The following is an 18,425-nucleotide window of genomic DNA, read 5'->3' as shown; positions in this document are numbered from 1 at the left end:
CCACATGCTATCATCATGTTTGTTTAAACATTCTGAGGTATTAATAAACATTTCAACAAGCATTATTGACTAACGACTCCAAATGAGGTTTTCAGGACAGACGCGACAGGTTCTCAATGGGAAGATGGAGTTGTGTGCATTAATGGGAGTGGGGATGGGTTTGTGTGATGGTGAGTGATTTGGGGGAGCACCTGCACACACCTGCTGAGCTGTCAGCGTGCACTTAGACGAACACGTAAACACACAAGAGGGGAGCTGCTGAGTGAAGGAGAAATGGTCTTTGTATCATTATTTCTTTACGTTTTGAAATTGTCATACAAAAATTGGCACTAACGTATTCGACTGAATTCACTTTGAGGCTAAGATCAGCCCAGCGTGACGTTGGCCTATCACGACCTGATGTCTTCCAGAGGGACCGGTGAGGAAGTGGTCAGCGCCAATTTTAATCAGGGCCAATCAAAGCGGCTCCTTAAATGCAAAACACAAGTTGCACACTCTTGTGTTTGTGACCTGTAAGTATGGTTACAAGTCTTATCAAGGCTACGCTAGGTGGTTAGCAACTACATTCATTAGTTGGAACCACGTGATCCATCAAATGAGGTATGTTTTGGTGACCATGCTCGTCACTAACTTGTATCGTAAATGAATGGAAATGTTGTTAATCCACTCAGAATACAGCAAGCATTGGTGTGGTGTGTGTTTTTTGAGAACACACTCTATGAATCTGCAATTAATAAAATCAATAAATAGAACCTAAAAGAAGTTATTTGTTTATTAAGCTTCATTGCTTGAATTACTCCCTATGTTGTGCCTACTTTCACCGCTGGGGGCAGTATAACACAGTCACACTGACTCAAAAAAGCTGATATGAATCAATTTATGCTGAGGCTCAAGAATGTGAATTGTTCACCATTTGCCAAGAAGAAGCACAAGAATATTAGTAGGAGTTAACCGCAGGAATACCATTGACCAAAAAGTCAGAGAGAAGCAGCCATCGGACGGGATCAAGACAGACAGTGCTCGCCTCAGCTTGTGCGGCCATCTGCTCCACAAACTCTTGTTACCTCAGAGGAACTTTGGGAGGAAGTGCATGCTGAGTGCTTACAGCTGAGGGTGAATGCGTCGGGTGCACATATGGCAGCAATGTGTCTGCGACTCCCCCGCTGCCCTCCTGACCCCCACGCACTGACGCCAGCGTGTCTTGGTGAGGTAACAACATGTTTCCTGCAATAGCTCCTGGTGTTGAGAGGTGGATGCACGTGTGTGTGCGTGTGTGCGTGCGTGTGTGTGTTGGGGGCTGTAGTGCACGCAGAAAGTTGCATCTCAAATTGCAAGACTTAGCTTGCCCAATGTAAACACTCCCGGAAAAACTACGCACATGTGCATGGGGACTGTGACACTCACCACTATTTGCAAGCATGCTTGACTTGATCAATCTAAACTTTTTTTCATGCTTTATCTACTCTTAAGAAATGAAAAGCAGAATTATTCCGTCTGTTTTGAAATATTACTCTGAAGACTTTGCGGCGTGTAAGAGGCTGTCCATCACGTTGTTGCCTTGAGGCTATGAGATCACCGCCGCGTATAGGTGTAGATCCACGTTTGGAATATCATCTAGTTTGGCTCGAGTGTTGCCAGTGTCACACATGCAGCCCCTGACTAATGTGACATTCCTGAGCCATTAGTGACAGTCATACAATACTGCTGTGTCACAGAGAGACCACGGCTCCGTCTGCTGCTCTTTATTAAAGTAATAATGTGATTTTCCCTCAAATAGGAAACCTTATTATTGTGAAGCAATTATTTAAAAAAAATTTAAAAACTGTTTTCTTTCTCGTACATCAGGTGCTTGAGGTATTTTCATTTTTTGTTTTTAAGTTTGACCTATAAAAGCTTGCACGATACATGTTTGATTTACCAAGCACTGTGAATATCATTGACATTTCAGATCAAATTCCAACTGATGCTTCATATTCCAAAATATATTATATTACTGTTTTTATGTTATTATAAAAATATAAAAACATTACAAAAAAATATGTGCTAGAGAATAAAACAGCAGATTCGAAATCAGCGCGAAAAGGTCTTCATAAAAGTTTGTTTGAATCTCTGATTAAATGTTTTAATGAAAAACTGTTAACCAGTGTCATATGAGAACATTTGTCCATATCCTCTTTTCTACAAGGTTACTAGGTCAAACGCCTGAGCCTCTCTGAGCTCACCCCGAGATGATCACCTGCCAATCAAAGCGGCAACAGGCAGACAACTCACGTGTTCACACCAATAACTTTGACATCCCCTTGACATCACAAAAGAAGAAAACCCTTCCCAATAAGTGATGAGTTCAAGCACTAAAGCCAACGTGTGACATTTTTTAAATTCATTAATTCAGTCCAATGCCCAACATTAAATTACTGAAGCATATTAGTTAATGTTCATCAAAAAGAAGGCAACTGTTTCAGTCCTAAAAATTACATTTTTTAAGTCACTGCAAAAATTACAAGGTTAGACCTTTAACATTGTGCTTTAATAAAGATTTCCTAAAATCTATTACACATAACAGTTAAATAAAAATTATACCTAAAAGCATTGGATTAAAAATATTTTTTAAGACACTAAGTAACACCACAAATTACATAAATTCCAGTGACGCAAACTTTTCCAATTACTTTTGCTTGCCTCGGTGTACTATGGTATGGTAGAGTCACAGGAAGTGGCCTGTCAGTAGTGTTTGGCCGCAGTGCTTTCAAAAAGGTGCTGATATGAAGCATCTGGGTGCAACTGCTGCTGCTGCATATGCCTGTGTACTCACTCGAGGACTTTTCGGGGGGTTTTGAAGGGATGCTGATCTCCTTGCTTGGCCACAGATGACAGTCATGTGGAGATGTCGCTGGGAGCACAAGTGGCAGGTTTGTGGCTCTGATTCACCAAAGGATCCGATTCGAGCTAGGGGGGGTGATAAGTCACTGGGTTAAAGTTTCAAGCCTTGTTTCCAAGACGTGGTGCTGTTACACAATAGCACAGTCGGAAGATTCCAGGCCAGCCCTCTACGTCGGCCCCCACTTTTTTTAGTGTACAGTGAGATACAACTTTTAATTTATTATGTCCTTATAACTCATAACTCTCTAAGCAGCTTTAAATGGGAGATGCCATTTTTCCATCCCATCTTTGCCCATGATTGTAATGTGTTTTTAATAACTCCATAATTCTGGAGGACTTGACCAATTAATTGGCTGGTCCGTTAAATGTTTTTGTTTTTTTTTTTCACAATAGCACATTACGTCCAATATAAGACAAAGACAATGCAGATCACATATCGCCTGCCCCCGCCAAAACAAAGTCAGCCATAAATTGACTAAATTTTGCATATTTTTCTCTCTGTTGTAAAGTGCTTCTTGTAAACTGTTGCTTGTTTTGAAATGAGCTAGTCACAGTTGAAAGCGGAGAAATTCGTTAGCGCTGTAGACTGGAGAGGGTGGACATCCTTTCAAACACCAGAGTTCCCCTCTAGCCGTAATCAGAAGTTGTGAGGAATTGTCTGAGGAATGTCACATGGTGTTGCACATCCTTAATCAAAGACACGTGCAGCAAGAGCAGGATGAGTGTCGTCATCATCCTCATGGTGGTGCAATTGAATTTGGAACTCGATCAAGTGGTTGCATGCATGTATAATGCATGTGTGGTACTTGGATATACTCCACAAGCTCACCAGTAGATACCAGTGGTACCCAAACAAAGGATATGGTCTCCCCCATTTCCTGTCCAACCCTGCACTCCTGATGTCGCTTTCAATGGGCTGTGTGTGTGTTCATGTGTGTGTCACGTGTTTCCTTCTCAATACAGACCTTTTCTGTCCCAAAAGGTCAGAGGGGCGAGGATGAGCACAACAGGCTGTGATGGTAAACGGATGATGTGTGAAAAGGAGGAACCTTGTGTCAGTGCAAGCATCAAATCGATTTCCACTCCAACATTTTGCACGCCATTGACAGGCTAACAGTTAACATCGATTAGTCAGTTCAAAAAGCAAAAGCTATTTGAAGACAAACAATAGAACAACAAATGTACATATTCTGTATATCCTCTAAAAAAAATACAGAATCTTACTGAGTCACTAACAATAGGAGTAGAAGAAAGAGTATTCATTTAAGTCCAGATATTATACTGCCCCCAGTGGCAGTAACTATTATGACCCTGATGTGCATGTCGAAGTACAGGAGCGTTCAACCTGTTAAAAAGCAGATGTCAAAAGGAGCAAAAGACTGAAGATGATGGTTCTGTTATGATGCAAAATGAAGGACTGAGGGTACAAGACAGCAGGCTGGCGTGTGTTTAGTTTGGACCTCTGGGTGAGTCTGTTACACTTGGCAGCAGCTTTTTTTCACCCCCTCCTGCTTTTCACCTCATGTTGTGTCATTCTGCCATTCCTTTGTTCCCTCTTATTTAACCCAGGTATTCAGGTATTTACCCCCGAGTGCTACTGGTGGTGCTGAGAGGTGCAAGGTGCACTTTTGTTCTCCTGTCAGGACCTGTGTGGGCCAGGGGGGTTGCCGAGTGAAGGACGGAGATGTTTCTATTGTCCTCACACATTCCACTCATCCAAGAATACACTCGTGGGTGAGGGAGGGGTGTTCAATTGAGGGGCCAGGGCGGGTGGACATCAACCACTGGATTCAGAGTAGTTGTGTGTGTGTTTAAAGCTTATATTTGTCTTCCCTCGTCTCTACTCTCGCCTTGTCCCGTTCCATCGTGTCGCTGGAGAAGCTGCGGGGCAGGCGAATGCACCTGCTTGAAATCCACACCCACGCTAGACGCCTGTCTCTGACGTTTTACAGAAATGCAGCATGTGCCACAAACTGGTGTCCGCTTACTCGCTTTAAAAGGGAGTCACACTTTCTTCTTAGATATATTGAACTTCAAACATCCATCCATCCATCCATGGTAGCACATAATGGTAAACAGCTATTGAACCCTTCAAGCAACAGATTTTTGAACACAAACAGTGAAGCAATGAGTTTTGTTTGTTTGTTGGAAGGCTGGAACGGATTAATGGCATTTTCATTCATTTCAATTGCAGAAAATGATTTGAGATGTTTGTGATGGAACAGATTAAACCTGTTTCTCAAGGCACCATTGTATTTTTAGAGCTGTCCTTTGCTGTCATGAACCCTCATTATGTATCATGACGTCATCTTTCGAAAATTTACAATCAATACAGTAAATGGGCTGAAAAGAGAATTTTGAGAGGTCCCGTGTTAAAAATTGGGCTCTTGAGCTGACAAAGAAAGAAAAGCCCTCTTTTTTGTAGCATTAGTTACAATCACCGTGCATGTGTTCTGACCTCAAGTCATGTGCACACTTGCCGCTACATGCGTGTAACTGGACCCCCTTTTGCAAGTAGGGACAGGTGTGCCACCACCTGACCACACCCCCAGGCCACACGGCACCTCCTGTCCCAACACCTGTCCCCTTCGTCTGCGCCCCCACCCCACCCCACCCCGCCTGAGAGCATACTACTGCGGCAGGAAGGCAGGTTGCTCGGCTGTGACGAGACGAAGGGGATCGGGTCCGGCTTGAGTATCTGCACAGCTGTCCCATCTGAAATTAAAACTTCAACGAATGTCTATGCGGCATAATCCCAGCCCACATGGTAACATTAATTCAAGGTGGACGGAGTTGGAGAGGTGTATCAAACATTTCGTTGATGTCAGGAACACTTCATTTTTATTATTTTCAAGGCATGATTTATTTATTTATTTATTTATTTATCTATCTATCTATCGTGCAGGATGGACAGAGGTCAGAGAAATCTGTCCTTGTTTCTTTTCATCAAGACGAATGATAATAATGAGCGGATCTCTAAGGTTACTTAAAAGTTCCGCCAGTCATGAATGTAATCTTTGAAAACATTAAATGAGCTCTTGGTTTGAAAAGAATACATCACAATTATATAAAAATTCATTTTTTTAACTCCATCCAGGTTTATATTGGGCCTAATGTGTATATATATCAATTTTGAGAAAAAAAATGAATGAAATTATAAAAGCACGAGAAAATCAATTTGAGAACCCAATTGTAGGTGACCTGGATAACAAATGAATCTCCATATTGTGAGTGTAAATCCTTTGTGACATCACTGTTTACACTTGATGTGTCTAATGTTATCACAGTGATAAGAATGGTGGTCAAATGGATGAAATGAGGCCTCTGTTATAAAAAGAGATGAAACTGTCATCTCCGTGTGTATGTGTGAGTGAGAGAGAGAGTGGGAGTGAGAAAGGGAGGGAGAGGTCAAAGCAGCCTGAAGGCCATTGTAAATTCCTCGCTAGCTCAACCAAAGACATTCTTCTCCGCTGTTTTTCTTTCTAATCTCAATGCTCAGATTACCAGCTAGAGGGCCTGGCCAGATGAGAAGAGAAGAGGAGAGTGGCATGCATGCACGCACATGTGCCCAAACACTGCGCGTGCATACACACACAAACACACACACACAGTCATTCCCTAGATGTATTTATTTTTTTTAAACCGTAGGAAAGCAACCCCCTATGGAGGATGCTGAGAGGATTCCCACATGTCAGCACCCATGCAGTGCCACACAAACACACACGCACACAATTGATACTTGTTGGAAGCCACCAATAAAAACCTTTCCAGATGGGCATACATTACTTTCACTGACATGGCTGACAAAAAACAACAAAAAAAAAAAAAACAGTGCTGGTACCATTTAAAACCAAAGCGAGGTACTTCCAGACCAATAATAGGGCCTTATAGCCCTCTTTCTGAGTGAAGTCAGCCAAGGCAAGAATATCCAGACTTATTTGACCAGGTAAATCAATTGAGAAACAATTCTTCGTACCATACGTGGCTTTGTCTGAAAAATTGAAGCAATGGCCAGTTAATAGGGGAATATAGACCATAGATCACAGATGTGGGCATTGAAAGAGCAACATCCAGTTTACGCAGAAGCTGTTTGGAGATGATATTTGTTTAAAATATCTCCATAAACCAAAATAGTAAGTATTGCAATTTTTAACAGGGTGTGTTTTTCAGAGTAGGTGAACTACACGTAACTGGTTACAGGTTACAGTGTAGATTACATGTGTATTTAAAAAACGGAGAAAGTGAACTAGTGGGGAAGCCAGAGAAGAGTTGTGAGAGTCTATGTAAGCTTCCAACAGCAAAGGTGATGCCGATTTAGATTTTCAATAGAAATGGGCCTATAGTTGACCCTTGAGGGACGCCAGTTGTCAAGGCAAAAACAAACTCTTTGAACTCGTGGACTGTGAATGACCAGAACCATAGATTAAAGAAGACAGGCACCTCTCTGATAGATTCGAGTCTTCTGAGCGGGATGCTTGGAACGTCTGCGTATTGTCATTGCCATAACAGTTTTCTTTACACTGAGAACTATGTATTTGCTGATCCTTCCAAAGTGATCATTTTAAAAGAAGAAAAAAAAACAACATACTAATGATTAACCCTGACCCCCAAAAAGTCAATAGGTACTTAAAAAAGCCGTATCTCACCCAGAACCCAAACAGCTGCATAATCCCAGCAGGGTTGATCCCTGCCGTGACAGGGTGCAGTAAGGTGCTGCAACAGCTGTCGCCCCGCAAACTGTCACACCCCATCAGTGTCTCCGTCACCACTTTCCATCATTTCCCTCTACAAAAGTTTGCTAGCTTAATGCTAAGACAAACAAACAAACAAACTACCAGCACATCCCACACTGATTGACAGCAATTCTTCACTTTATTCAAAGCTGATGTGCTCAGCCAGCATGACTCCAGACGCTCCAACAGGTGTGCAGAGAAAAGAGGGAGAAATGATGTGAATGCTGATGAGATGAAGAAAAAGGAAGGAAAGAAAGCAGGACACCTGTTTTTTTTTTTTTTTGCTCCTGCGAGCTGAAGCTTGCTTGCACTGCCTCGCCCAGATCAACACGTCTCACACCGCCCGCTCAGCAATGCGCGAGAGTGCGAAGGTCAATTTTCAGACCACAGAGTCAAATAGACACTAGGATCAGTCAAGGGAGGCTAGTAATTAGACTGGCTAATTACAGATAGCAATAGAACGCTGTGGGCCCCTTAGATTTAACGTTTTCCTCTTCGGATTGATTCATAGTGATGGATGCTTACATTAAAGTGAGCTGCGAGAATTAAGTTAGCATTTGAACGTGAACTGGAGGTGTCATTTGAAGTATTCCAGTGTTGTTTTCTTTAAATATCCTTCCCATCCCCACACCCAAATATACACAACCAATGCGGTCATCCGATCCCAGCAGAGTGAGGGACCACCTCAAACATTTCTGCGGCTTGGAAGGTCCTTGTTGCAAAGCTCCCTGCACCTCCAATCTTACAACGGCAGCAGGCAGGCAGGCAGGCAGGCCTGCACAGCGCTCTGTGGCTCATTAACCTCCCACTGGAGAGACTTGGGGGTCAGGGGCATCAAAGTGGCAGGATCACTGCAGACTCACCCGGCAATCCTACCATGGGGGTCTGGAGCCACAGCGTCTCACCCCCTAATGAGAGGCCGTGACACACACGCACACATCCACATGCAGGTTAACCCTTCAGACCAGCTGGAAAAGAGAGTCTGACATGAAGGTTCCTATGCCCCACCCCCACCACCACCTAGTTACACCTCTGTCAAAATTTCACACATTCCAACCACCTGGTGCACCTCACACTGTCACTACTAGCCCGGATGGTGAATTAGCTTAGTGTTTCCTGATCATTATTGAACCAAAGAATTATGAAACACTTTGTAAAAAGGGTTGTGTCCATTTTCCCACTGTGAGTTGGTTTTAATATTACAATTCAGAATCCTGAAAAGAACTACTTTAAACCCCTCGCAGTCTGTGAAGGGTGTTGGTAAACATGCAGTTTTTACCAATAAGACTCCGGGGACCTTTTTGCCACAGGAGTTGGATTTAAATATTTTAGTATGTGCTACCAGACACCTATTCAAAAATATTTCTAAAGAAATTATTGCTCATTTTCTTGATAAGGGATTTCTCCCCAGATTCGCCGACTACATTTCCTGATTTAACTTGGAGTGGCAATAAACAGGCTTACCTGGTCTAATGGGCAAGAAAAACACTGCCATCAGTCAATCAGTGCAAATGAAGGGAAGCGGCAAACACAACGAAAGGTGTGAGGGAGGTGTGTGGGAGTAGGCAGAGAGAAAGGGAGGACAGACATGTTTTCGGGAAGGGGAAGGGAAGGCAAGTGCAGCAATGGGAGGGCGGGGAGGGGGTGCAGAAGCACCTTGCAGCAGCTGGTCTCAATTACCGTCTGTGTGTGTGTGTGTGTGCGTGTGTGTGTGTGTGAGTGCGTGAGTGAGTGTGTGTAAGGTTGAGGCATCACAGAGGGAGGGCTGAGACCACTGGCGCCAGGAGGGGAGTAACAGGTCAGAGAGGATGAAGATTATAAAAATACTAGCAGGCTGATGGCCTTGGTCCTGCTTGCGCATTTTGTGTGCATGTGTGTGTGTGTGTTGGTATTCCTCTACATACCAACCCACAGTGCCACAGGATGAGGAGGAGTGTGTGTATGTGTGCGTGTGTGTGCCCACAATGAACATAGTGGTGTGTCCATGATTACATCCTGTACAACCATATGTAATAACATTAACCAGTGGTGGGAAATACCCATCCATCCATTATCCGGCTTATCCTCAGGACGGTCGCGGATGGTGGCAAGTAAACTACTAACCAGAATTATTTTTGCTATTGTATTGAAGTAGATTTTTTTTTCATATATCCATATGGTTCATGTTTTTTTTTTTACTTTTAGTCCCAACGTGTAAAAACAGATATTTTTCCTTTCTATTCCTGCCTTTGTTTGCATTTGAAGACAAACGAGTTACTTTTTTCAGTACAAGCACTATGAAAATTATTAAACGTTATACAATTGACAGAAAACACTCATATTATTTTATAATTGACAGTAAGCGTCCAGTTTTACTTTTGCACTTAAGTCCATCCAAATCACTGATGGTGGAGTGAAACGACATGAACATTTGACTACGAGTTCCACTCCTGGTTAAATTAAAAGGTGTCATCTCATTTTATTGTTTATAACGTATAATAGACTGACAATGCTACATGTCAGATGTTATTGAAATAATTAATTCCATTTCCCCACTAGCTCCAATTAAGTTTCATGTATAAAGGTCACAAGTTTGGGATCGTCGCTGTGTCTAAGGCGCCCCCTGGCGTTCAATGCTTTTTATTACAAGAACACCACTTCGCTGTAGATAAGTGTCGCCGTTGTGATTACAAGGACAAGATTAACGAGAAACAAATAACAGTTCATATTATGGGCACTTAAGAACAATATCAACCCCGCATGAACCCAAGTGGCAAGTAAAATAAATATGCAGATCAATGCCATAAGTAAATACTTCACGTTTTGTTTGCGTGGTTAGTAAATAAATGGCAGGTTTCAAAGCTTACAATCATCATACACCCTCCACTGTTTCATAAACAAGATTAAAATCAAACAGTCTGCTTCCAAAGAGAAGATGACAGACACAAAAAAGTCAATTATGTCCAAGGCATGCTTGAATTGAAATGTTTAATTTCCAAACTGTTTATACCTGCAATCACTCAGTACCACACTCTTTGAATGATCTTTTTTTTTTTTTTTTAACCCGGGATCACGAGAATATTTATGGGGTATATAAATATGTTAAATTCACACGCACAGACAAATAAGAACTGATATTGCAGAAGGAACAAAAACCCTCCCCAAACATTTCCGATAAAACAATTGCACTCAAACTTTCAAATAAAAGGTAGATGCATGCAAAACACACAAACAGCAACTGGCTAATATTGGGAGACCCTTAACAATCATGATTGTATTTATACTCCATGAAGACGCTCTGCAATTAATGGAAAATTTAATTTCCTATTTTTTGTTTATTGAAAAGCGCAACGTCTTGTGGTTTTATTTTTTACTGTATGATTTTTCTTATGCCACAAATAAAAAATAAAACATAATAAAACCCTTGTTATAAGAACACAAACAAAATAAAGCTGTAATCAAAGGTTCCAATTTGAGTAAAACCCGGCCTAGAAATATTTTTGCTGTGGCAACCTAATTGTTTAAATCTGACTTAGCTTCGTCCCATTCCCTCAAAGTTACAGTACTAGACCTTATCCTTAAAAAGAGACTTGACTGCTTTTTGGTTCGAATGTCCACGGCCCAAATTGTCATCACCTCCGTCTTCTTTTCCGTCCGACCAACTTTTCAAGGGAGTCAGTTCGGGTGCAATTACATCCCCATCCTGCGAGTTAGAGAAACAAGTCATGATGTTTGGAAAGCAAAATTATCAGTTTACCCGAGATAGTCGCACATAAATGTCACCTGAGGCTTTATGAAGTCCCTGATCATGCACCACTGAATAAAGTGCTTTTGTGCTGTGGCCAGGCCCTCGCCATCCGTCTTCTTGTAGTAAACTCGGATCAGTTGCTCTGCAAAGTTTTCGGGCAAAATTTTGGACACCTGATGAGAGAAAGAGAGCCATTAAAAGGTCTTCTGCGCTTGAGCAGCTCAAGCAAATGCTCAATACAATCTTTGGCCACATTCTGACCTGATGCTTGTGTATGGGAATGGCTTTGGTTGGGTCAGTCTTGCAATAGAAACGCATACTGTCAATGGGGTTCTCCTGGTTCATCCCGTAGTCCATTTGGATGACCTAAAACGAAAGGTGATGTCAAAAGATGCGCAACAAAACGAACTAAAGAAAAAAGAAAGTAGGTGAGAAACTCACGCTCACGACAAAGTCTTCAGGCAGCAGAGTGACACCCGGATTGCCCACCTGAGGGACTGACTCAGCCAACTCCGCCTCCCATTCATTAATGGTATTCTTTGCAAGGAGAGAATGGAACACACACACAACAATTGGACTGATCACAATTTTTTTTGTTGGCCCCCAACTGTACTGTACGTCCACTTGGGACAGCTGCGCAATGTGAGGCGAGTCGTATTTTGGATTTTGCATTGTCTGTGTTTGAAGTGTTGTAAACCAACAAACACCTGAGTGACTTTCAGGGGTTTCTTCGCTTGGGTTTGACCCAAATACTTGTAGAGGCGCCGTTGAAGAATGTTCTGTAGAATTTGCCGTGCCTCAGCCAGCTCTGGGTTTGATGAGTGGAGAATTTGTTCAAACACACTATCTACAAGACAGACGGACGGACAGACCCAAGACACACTTAGGAGCACCCCATCATTTGAATGACAATTCCTACATGATGAAAACTGGCCAATTCAAAAATAAATGATAATAGCAAAAATATAAATCAATACCAAAAAAAGAAAAAGAAATACGGGGATAAAAATTAAAATTAAATTTAAAACATATGAGAAAATAAAAGTAAAAAAAATACAAATACATGCTTTAAAATTAAATAACAAAATAATTGCAGAAATAAACACATGTATACAATGAATACATTTTAGATCAATGTAATCAATTGTTTTTGTATTTGTTTTTATTTTCACTTTTATTTATTTTTGATGTTGGCAGTTTTGGCCCTCCATACACATCACCTTGTGTTTATGAATGTGCACAGAGATGCTGGAACTAAACAAGACATTGTTGTTGGGACAAACCTGTCAGCTTGGTGTAGGCCTCCATGTCATCTATGGCTGTGGAGAGCGTGAACATCTTGCCTCCCGAGCCTTGGACCTGAAAGTGTTTATCGGCCTTCAAAAAGGCCTCGTTGATCCTGTATGGACACCATTTTAAGTTTCATTTACCAATAATTTGTATCAAAACAACAACAAGAAATGTTAGAAAAACCAAGTACTCACATGATTTCTATAACGGTGCACACCCTGTGTTGGTAAGCTCTCTTGTGGAGACAGATACGCGTATAGAACAGATCATACAGATTGCCCACTTCCTGTGACAAAAAACACCTCTCGTTTAAAAAGAATTTCTCAATGCAAATAAAGTCCTTCTGTCAGTTTAATGTACTGCTTATGTTGCTGTCCACTAATAGTACCCAGCAACTCTGTCCAAACGCAACCAAACATGAACCAATGCCCAAAAAATTAAAGTCTGCAAATATCATTTAGCTTTAAACTAACATTTAAACGGTTTTATTCCATTGGCGCACTTTGGGAGTTGCATTGTACTGTGTGAAAAGCGCTTTCAAAAGTTTGATTAATCGATTGACAGAGAGGAAAAAAATGTAAGAAAAGCGCTTTGCCAGACTGCAGCCACCTTATCTCGAGTGCAGATGAGCTTCTCCCCATCCACTTCACACACTCTGGCAAACTTGAGGTAGCGACGATAATCCGAGTTGTTCTGGATGCCCAGGTTATGGCAATCCCTGACAAAATAAGAAAAGTTGAACTGAGGGGCAGTATGTGAAAAGGGTATTTACCGCCCAACCACAAATGTCACACCTGGCAAAGTAGTCCCATTTGTCCATGTCAATGCCGTTTCTCTTGTTGGCCACAATTTCATAGAGAAAAGACTTATCCTTGGAACGGCCTCGATAGGGCCACTGAGAAGACTGACAGCACAACATTAGCATCATGCCTTGATCTCCCGTGATGATACTGACAGTGTGTACTACCTGGAGGTCTACAGTTGTGTCCAGAGGTCCTGCAATCAGCTCCTTGATGAAGTCCAGGTCCTCAGGCAGGACCAGGCCATGTTGTTCCATCTGTGGCTTCAGGTCATTTTTCTCCACCAGGTGATCAAACATGTCAAGTGATGCCTTCTCATGCTGTAATTTGATTGTGTCAGATAAACAGTTGGTCATGGGAACAAAACAAAAAAAAATTCCTTCATGAATTTGGGTAATGTCCTCAAAAACATCTAAACATATTAATGGGGGTGTCTAGTTGGGTCATACTCACTGAAATATATTAATTTAATTGCTCTTGAGTTCTGACGTTCCAACTAGTATTTGGTATAGGGAATGTGCTGAAGTAAATAGATTTGACTTGCTCATACACGGTTCCCCAAAAGATATGCTGAAACTACAGAAGTGACACCATCGGCATTTGGGACCTGTGCAGATTTTATCATATTTTTCCATTTGCATTTTTTAAATTCCTTTGCCAAAGACTCAGAACCAATCTGACACTGGAGAAATGTTCAGTCCCGCATAGCCCTCCATATACACTTTTCCTAATTAAGCGCAAATGCCTATTGAACAGGTACAACAGTGTAGGTGTCATGTTACCTTCCAGGAAATATCGGGGCGCGCTTTGGGAATGAATTTGGCATCAAACATGTGCGAAAATGGACCATGCCCTGAGAGGCAAAATGCATGAGACATTCACTTGGTTAATTTCACTTTTACATGGAAACAAAAGGCATTCGATGCGTGGGCTGAACCTACCCAGATCGTGACAGAGCCCAGCAATCTGCACACAAAGGATGTCTCGCTGAGAAATGGAAAGTTCTCGCTGCTTCTCCTTTAGTGCTTTCACAAGTTGTCCTGCTAAGAAACCCACTCTGAAACATTCAAAACAAACCGCATTGTGCTTGTTATTTGGCAGAAACATACAGTAGGGCTTGGCAACTGATGGAATAAATTGACGACGTTGACACATGCCCGATGGAGTGCTCAAAGCGGTTGTGGGACGCTCCGGGGAAAACAAAGTACGTCGCTCCCAACTGTTTGATATTTCGAAGTCTTTGGAACTGAGGCGTATCGATGATCTTGACAAGAAGAGGATGTAGCTCCACGTGTCCGTGAATGGGATCATTAAACACCTGACAGAAGGCAGGACAGCAAACACACAAGTGGAAATAGTTGTACTAAGTTCATTTTGTTTTTACTTGTTAATCACTTCACTGGTTCTTTTATCTCAAACTAAATATTTTAGGTTGCATTACCTGACATGTTTCGGCTTGTACTTCCGAAAAATAAAAAACTTAATGGGTTGTTAAAGAGATTTTAATCATTCACTAAGGTTTCTATTATACTGTGAGTCATTCGTGAGTCATTCAAATAAATGTGTGTCCATTAAACTAATGAGTCTCCTTTGGCAAGAAACATAAGTGATAGGGTTGACAACTTATTTTGATTTTATGATTATATTGAAGTGTTGACTTGCTGTACACTTCAGTTGTGCTCCACCCAGAGTTTAAACATCTGCTAGCTGACCATTGTGAAGATAAAGAGATAAGACCACCTCTGTAGCTTACTGGAACCAGACTGCAGAGACGACCCCAGCTTTCACAAGCTTTCACAAAATAAAGACATGTTCTGCACACTCCACCTTCCTTATTGAGAATAACTACGATTGCGGCGGGAGCAGAGTTCTGAGCGGCTTTCAAGCACTTTTTTGTTGCACAAAATTGATGCTGGCTCTCCCCACTTGCAAGCGTAAAATGTGTGGTTCTTGCATAATTTCAATTTTCCAGAACTACTCATACCCCACCTGTTTTTCCATAGTTTCTTAACTACTCCTTACAGTCCCTTGCAATTTATCCGAAAAATCCAACTTGTTTGTATGGTTGTTCTTATAGAACACTTGAAAGTGAAGTGTGAATGAGAAAATACCTTATTTGTTTGAGGACCCTCTTCTATGTGCCCTAGCTTGCTCAGACTGTGTAGAATCCGAAGTTGATCACCAACTGGCCTTGACAAAAAAAAGTTATGCTTACCAGCACATTGAAAGAAAAGTTGCATGGGGTTTATTTGGTGCACCACATATAATTTACAGCTGTCATCCTACGATCCCACGAGCGGTCCAAGTACGAGTACAGCGGGCTCAATTTTTCTGGCGGCGGGGGGTGGGGGGTGGGGAGGGGGGGGTCTGTCTTATGTTGAGACTGATGAATGAGGAAGGACAGGACATACTGATAAGAAGAAAGAACGGCTTGCCCTTTCTGTTTGTTTAAAGAAGTGTTTTCGAGCCTTTTCTCATCCAAGGCACACCTTTTCTCTGGAAAAAAATCTAGAGGGAAACCACCAGCAAAAATCTTGTTCCATCATGTTCTATATTAAAATTACTAATAATATATGGCGTTGAATTGAATGAATTGTATTAAATTGTATTTCTTATTTTTAATAAAAGTGGCAGTTTTTAAAACGTTTTCAGACAGTGAAAGGAATGTTTATTTTTTCAACTGATTGTGAATCAAATCCAATATAACTGACAATCACAACAAAGTCATGTTTTAAGAGCCACTGCTGTTCTGGAAGCAGCTGACTGGTTTACCACAGGTGTCGCGACTCGTCTGTGTTCCTTATTGTTGTGTAAATTGTCTGTTTGTGTATGCTTCTGTCTTATGTTGAGACTGATGAATGAGGAAGGACAGGACATACTGATAAGAAGAAAGAACGGCTTGCCCTTTCTGTTTGTTTAAAGAAGTGTTTTCGAGCCTTTTCTCATCCAAGGCACACCTTTTCTCTGGAAAAAAATCTAGAGGGAAACCACCAGCAAAAATCTTGTTCCATCATGTTCTATATTAAAATTACTAATAATATATGGCGTTGAATTGAATGAATTGTATTAAATTGTATTTCTTATTTTTAATAAAAGTGGCAGTTTTTAAAACGTTTTCAGACAGTGAAAGGAATGTTTATTTTTTCAACTGATTGTGAATCAAATCCAATATAACTGACAATCACAACAAAGTCATGTTTTAAGAGCCACTGCTGTTCTGGAAGCAGCTGACTGGTTTACCACAGGTGTCGCGACTCGTCTGTGTTCCTTATTGTTGTGTAAATTGTCTGTTTGTGTATGCTTCTGTCTTATGTTGAGACTGATGAATGAGGAAGGACAGGACATACTGATAAGAAGAAAGAACGGCTTGCCCTTTCTGTTTGTTTAAAGAAGTGTTTTCGAGCCTTTTCTCATCCAAGGCACACCTTTTCTCTGGAAAAAAATCTAGAGGGAAACCACCAGCAAAAATCTTGTTCCATCATGTTCTATATTAAAATTACTAATAATATATGGCGTTGAATTGAATGAATTGTATTAAATTGTATTTCTTATTTTTAATAAAAGTGGCAGTTTTTAAAACGTTTTCAGACAGTGAAAGGAATGTTTATTTTTTCAACTGATTGTGAATCAAATCCAATATAACTGACAATCACAACAAAGTCATGTTTTAAGAGCCACTGCTGTTCTGGAAGCAGCTGACTGGTTTACCACAGGTGTCGCGACTCGTCTGTGTTCCTTATTGTTGTGTAAATTGTCTGTTTGTGTATGCTTCTTCTCACTTCTTTCCGAATGTGTTTTTTTTTCTTTTTTTCGCTCTCCGTGTGTTTATTTTGCTCCCTCGATTTCATTTGGTTTTATGCAAGGACTTTATCTGACAACAAACAGGAAGCTCGGTATTATTTGTATATTCCAAATAATGTTGTCAATCAATCAACCAACCAAAATGCACAATAAATCCAGGTTCTGCTGTCGAACTACATGCCGGGGCTTCCGTCAGTCGCCACTCTCGACCACACTGAAAAGCTGAAAATGTGTCGATGCAGCACAATCAGATCGCCACAACGGGAAATGGGAAATGTCAAGATTCTCTGATTGTCCACAAACGATCAGCAAGTGGCTGACCAGGCCTTGTGCTAACTGACCAGTGCTTTGCTCTCCGTAATTATTATTGGACAATTTCCCACCGCACAGCACAGCTGAACAACTCTCACCGCACACCAGTGTGCAGCAGCACAATGGTTAGAAAACATTGAGTTCAAGACTTACTTAATGCCCATCTTCTCCAGATCATCCTTCTTGAGATAGCGCAGCACGGCACCGGTGATTTTATGATCTGACGACAAAAAAGTGTCTTTGTTGTTGCCACTGACCAGCAAGTGATGTGAGCTACAGAAAAGCAAGTGCAGACGCAAAATTGAATGATGACACTAACCCGTAAATGCAGTTTCATGCTCTCCAAGACCTTCTCCTCGCAGGTAGTGGCACGTTTCTACTATTCCCCACTGGGAAACGTCCGAGTTTTGCGTCCGATACACTGACGCTTTCTTCCCCGGCGTTTGGAAACTATCTCCGGGGCTCGCTGTCGCTGAACCTCGTTTGCGACTCGCCATGTTGAGAAATGAACCCACTACAAGACATGAAGCACATCAAAATGATTTGTCAAACAGAAAGGTGGGGCCAAATGAATCAACGTAAACTGTGGGTGTCACACTTGGCAAGAACAAAGTTGCTGCCTCGAATAACTCAAAAGACCCGGGCAAGCGAAAAAAAAAAAAAAAAGGAACTCCCCGGTTTCCGCTGCTGTTCTTGAGATCTCAAATACGGTTTATTCACAAAGTAGTTGTTATCCGGTTACAGTTTTCAAAATAAAACACATTGCCCTTGACCGCACCCGTGTTTTAAGTAAAACACTATATTGTAGCTTTGCAGTTAAACATTTCGATTGATAAAAGTGTTTATGATGCAACCTCAAGTTTCACATGAGTCACAGGCGAG

The 18,425-nt window shown here is 41.5% G+C and overlaps 1 protein-coding gene across 2 annotated transcripts; it reads right to left on the bottom strand.

The window, feature by feature from the left end:
- Window positions 1-10,566: 10,566 nt before the first annotated feature.
- Window positions 10,567-18,218, bottom strand: samhd1 (SAM domain and HD domain 1). Of its 2 annotated transcripts, XM_049754432.2 has the most exons (16): window positions 17,863-18,216; window positions 17,697-17,763; window positions 15,542-15,620; window positions 14,588-14,748; window positions 14,372-14,487; window positions 14,213-14,283; window positions 13,598-13,750; window positions 13,425-13,534; window positions 13,240-13,348; window positions 12,825-12,916; window positions 12,624-12,739; window positions 12,048-12,187; window positions 11,782-11,877; window positions 11,602-11,706; window positions 11,376-11,513; window positions 10,567-11,295 (listed from the first exon to the last, which is right to left on the bottom strand). In XM_049754432.2, exons 1-16 carry the CDS (start codon window positions 18,038-18,040, stop codon window positions 11,158-11,160), a joined length of 1,869 nt encoding a protein of 622 aa, XP_049610389.1. In that variant the 5' UTR covers window positions 18,041-18,216; the 3' UTR covers window positions 10,567-11,157. The 2 variants fall into 2 exon arrangements, with proteins under 2 accessions (XP_049610389.1, XP_049610388.1); XM_049754431.2 differs by having other exon boundaries at window positions 13,425-13,750; window positions 17,863-18,218.
- Between the last annotated feature and the right edge of the window lie 207 nt (window positions 18,219-18,425).

The sequence above is a fragment of the Syngnathus scovelli genome, chromosome 2 (genome assembly GCF_024217435.2).
Source record: "Syngnathus scovelli strain Florida chromosome 2, RoL_Ssco_1.2, whole genome shotgun sequence".
Lineage (NCBI taxonomy): Eukaryota > Metazoa > Chordata > Actinopteri > Syngnathiformes > Syngnathidae > Syngnathus > Syngnathus scovelli.
The sequence above is the reverse complement of the archived record's forward strand: the minus strand, read 5'-3'. Positions and strand labels throughout refer to the sequence as shown.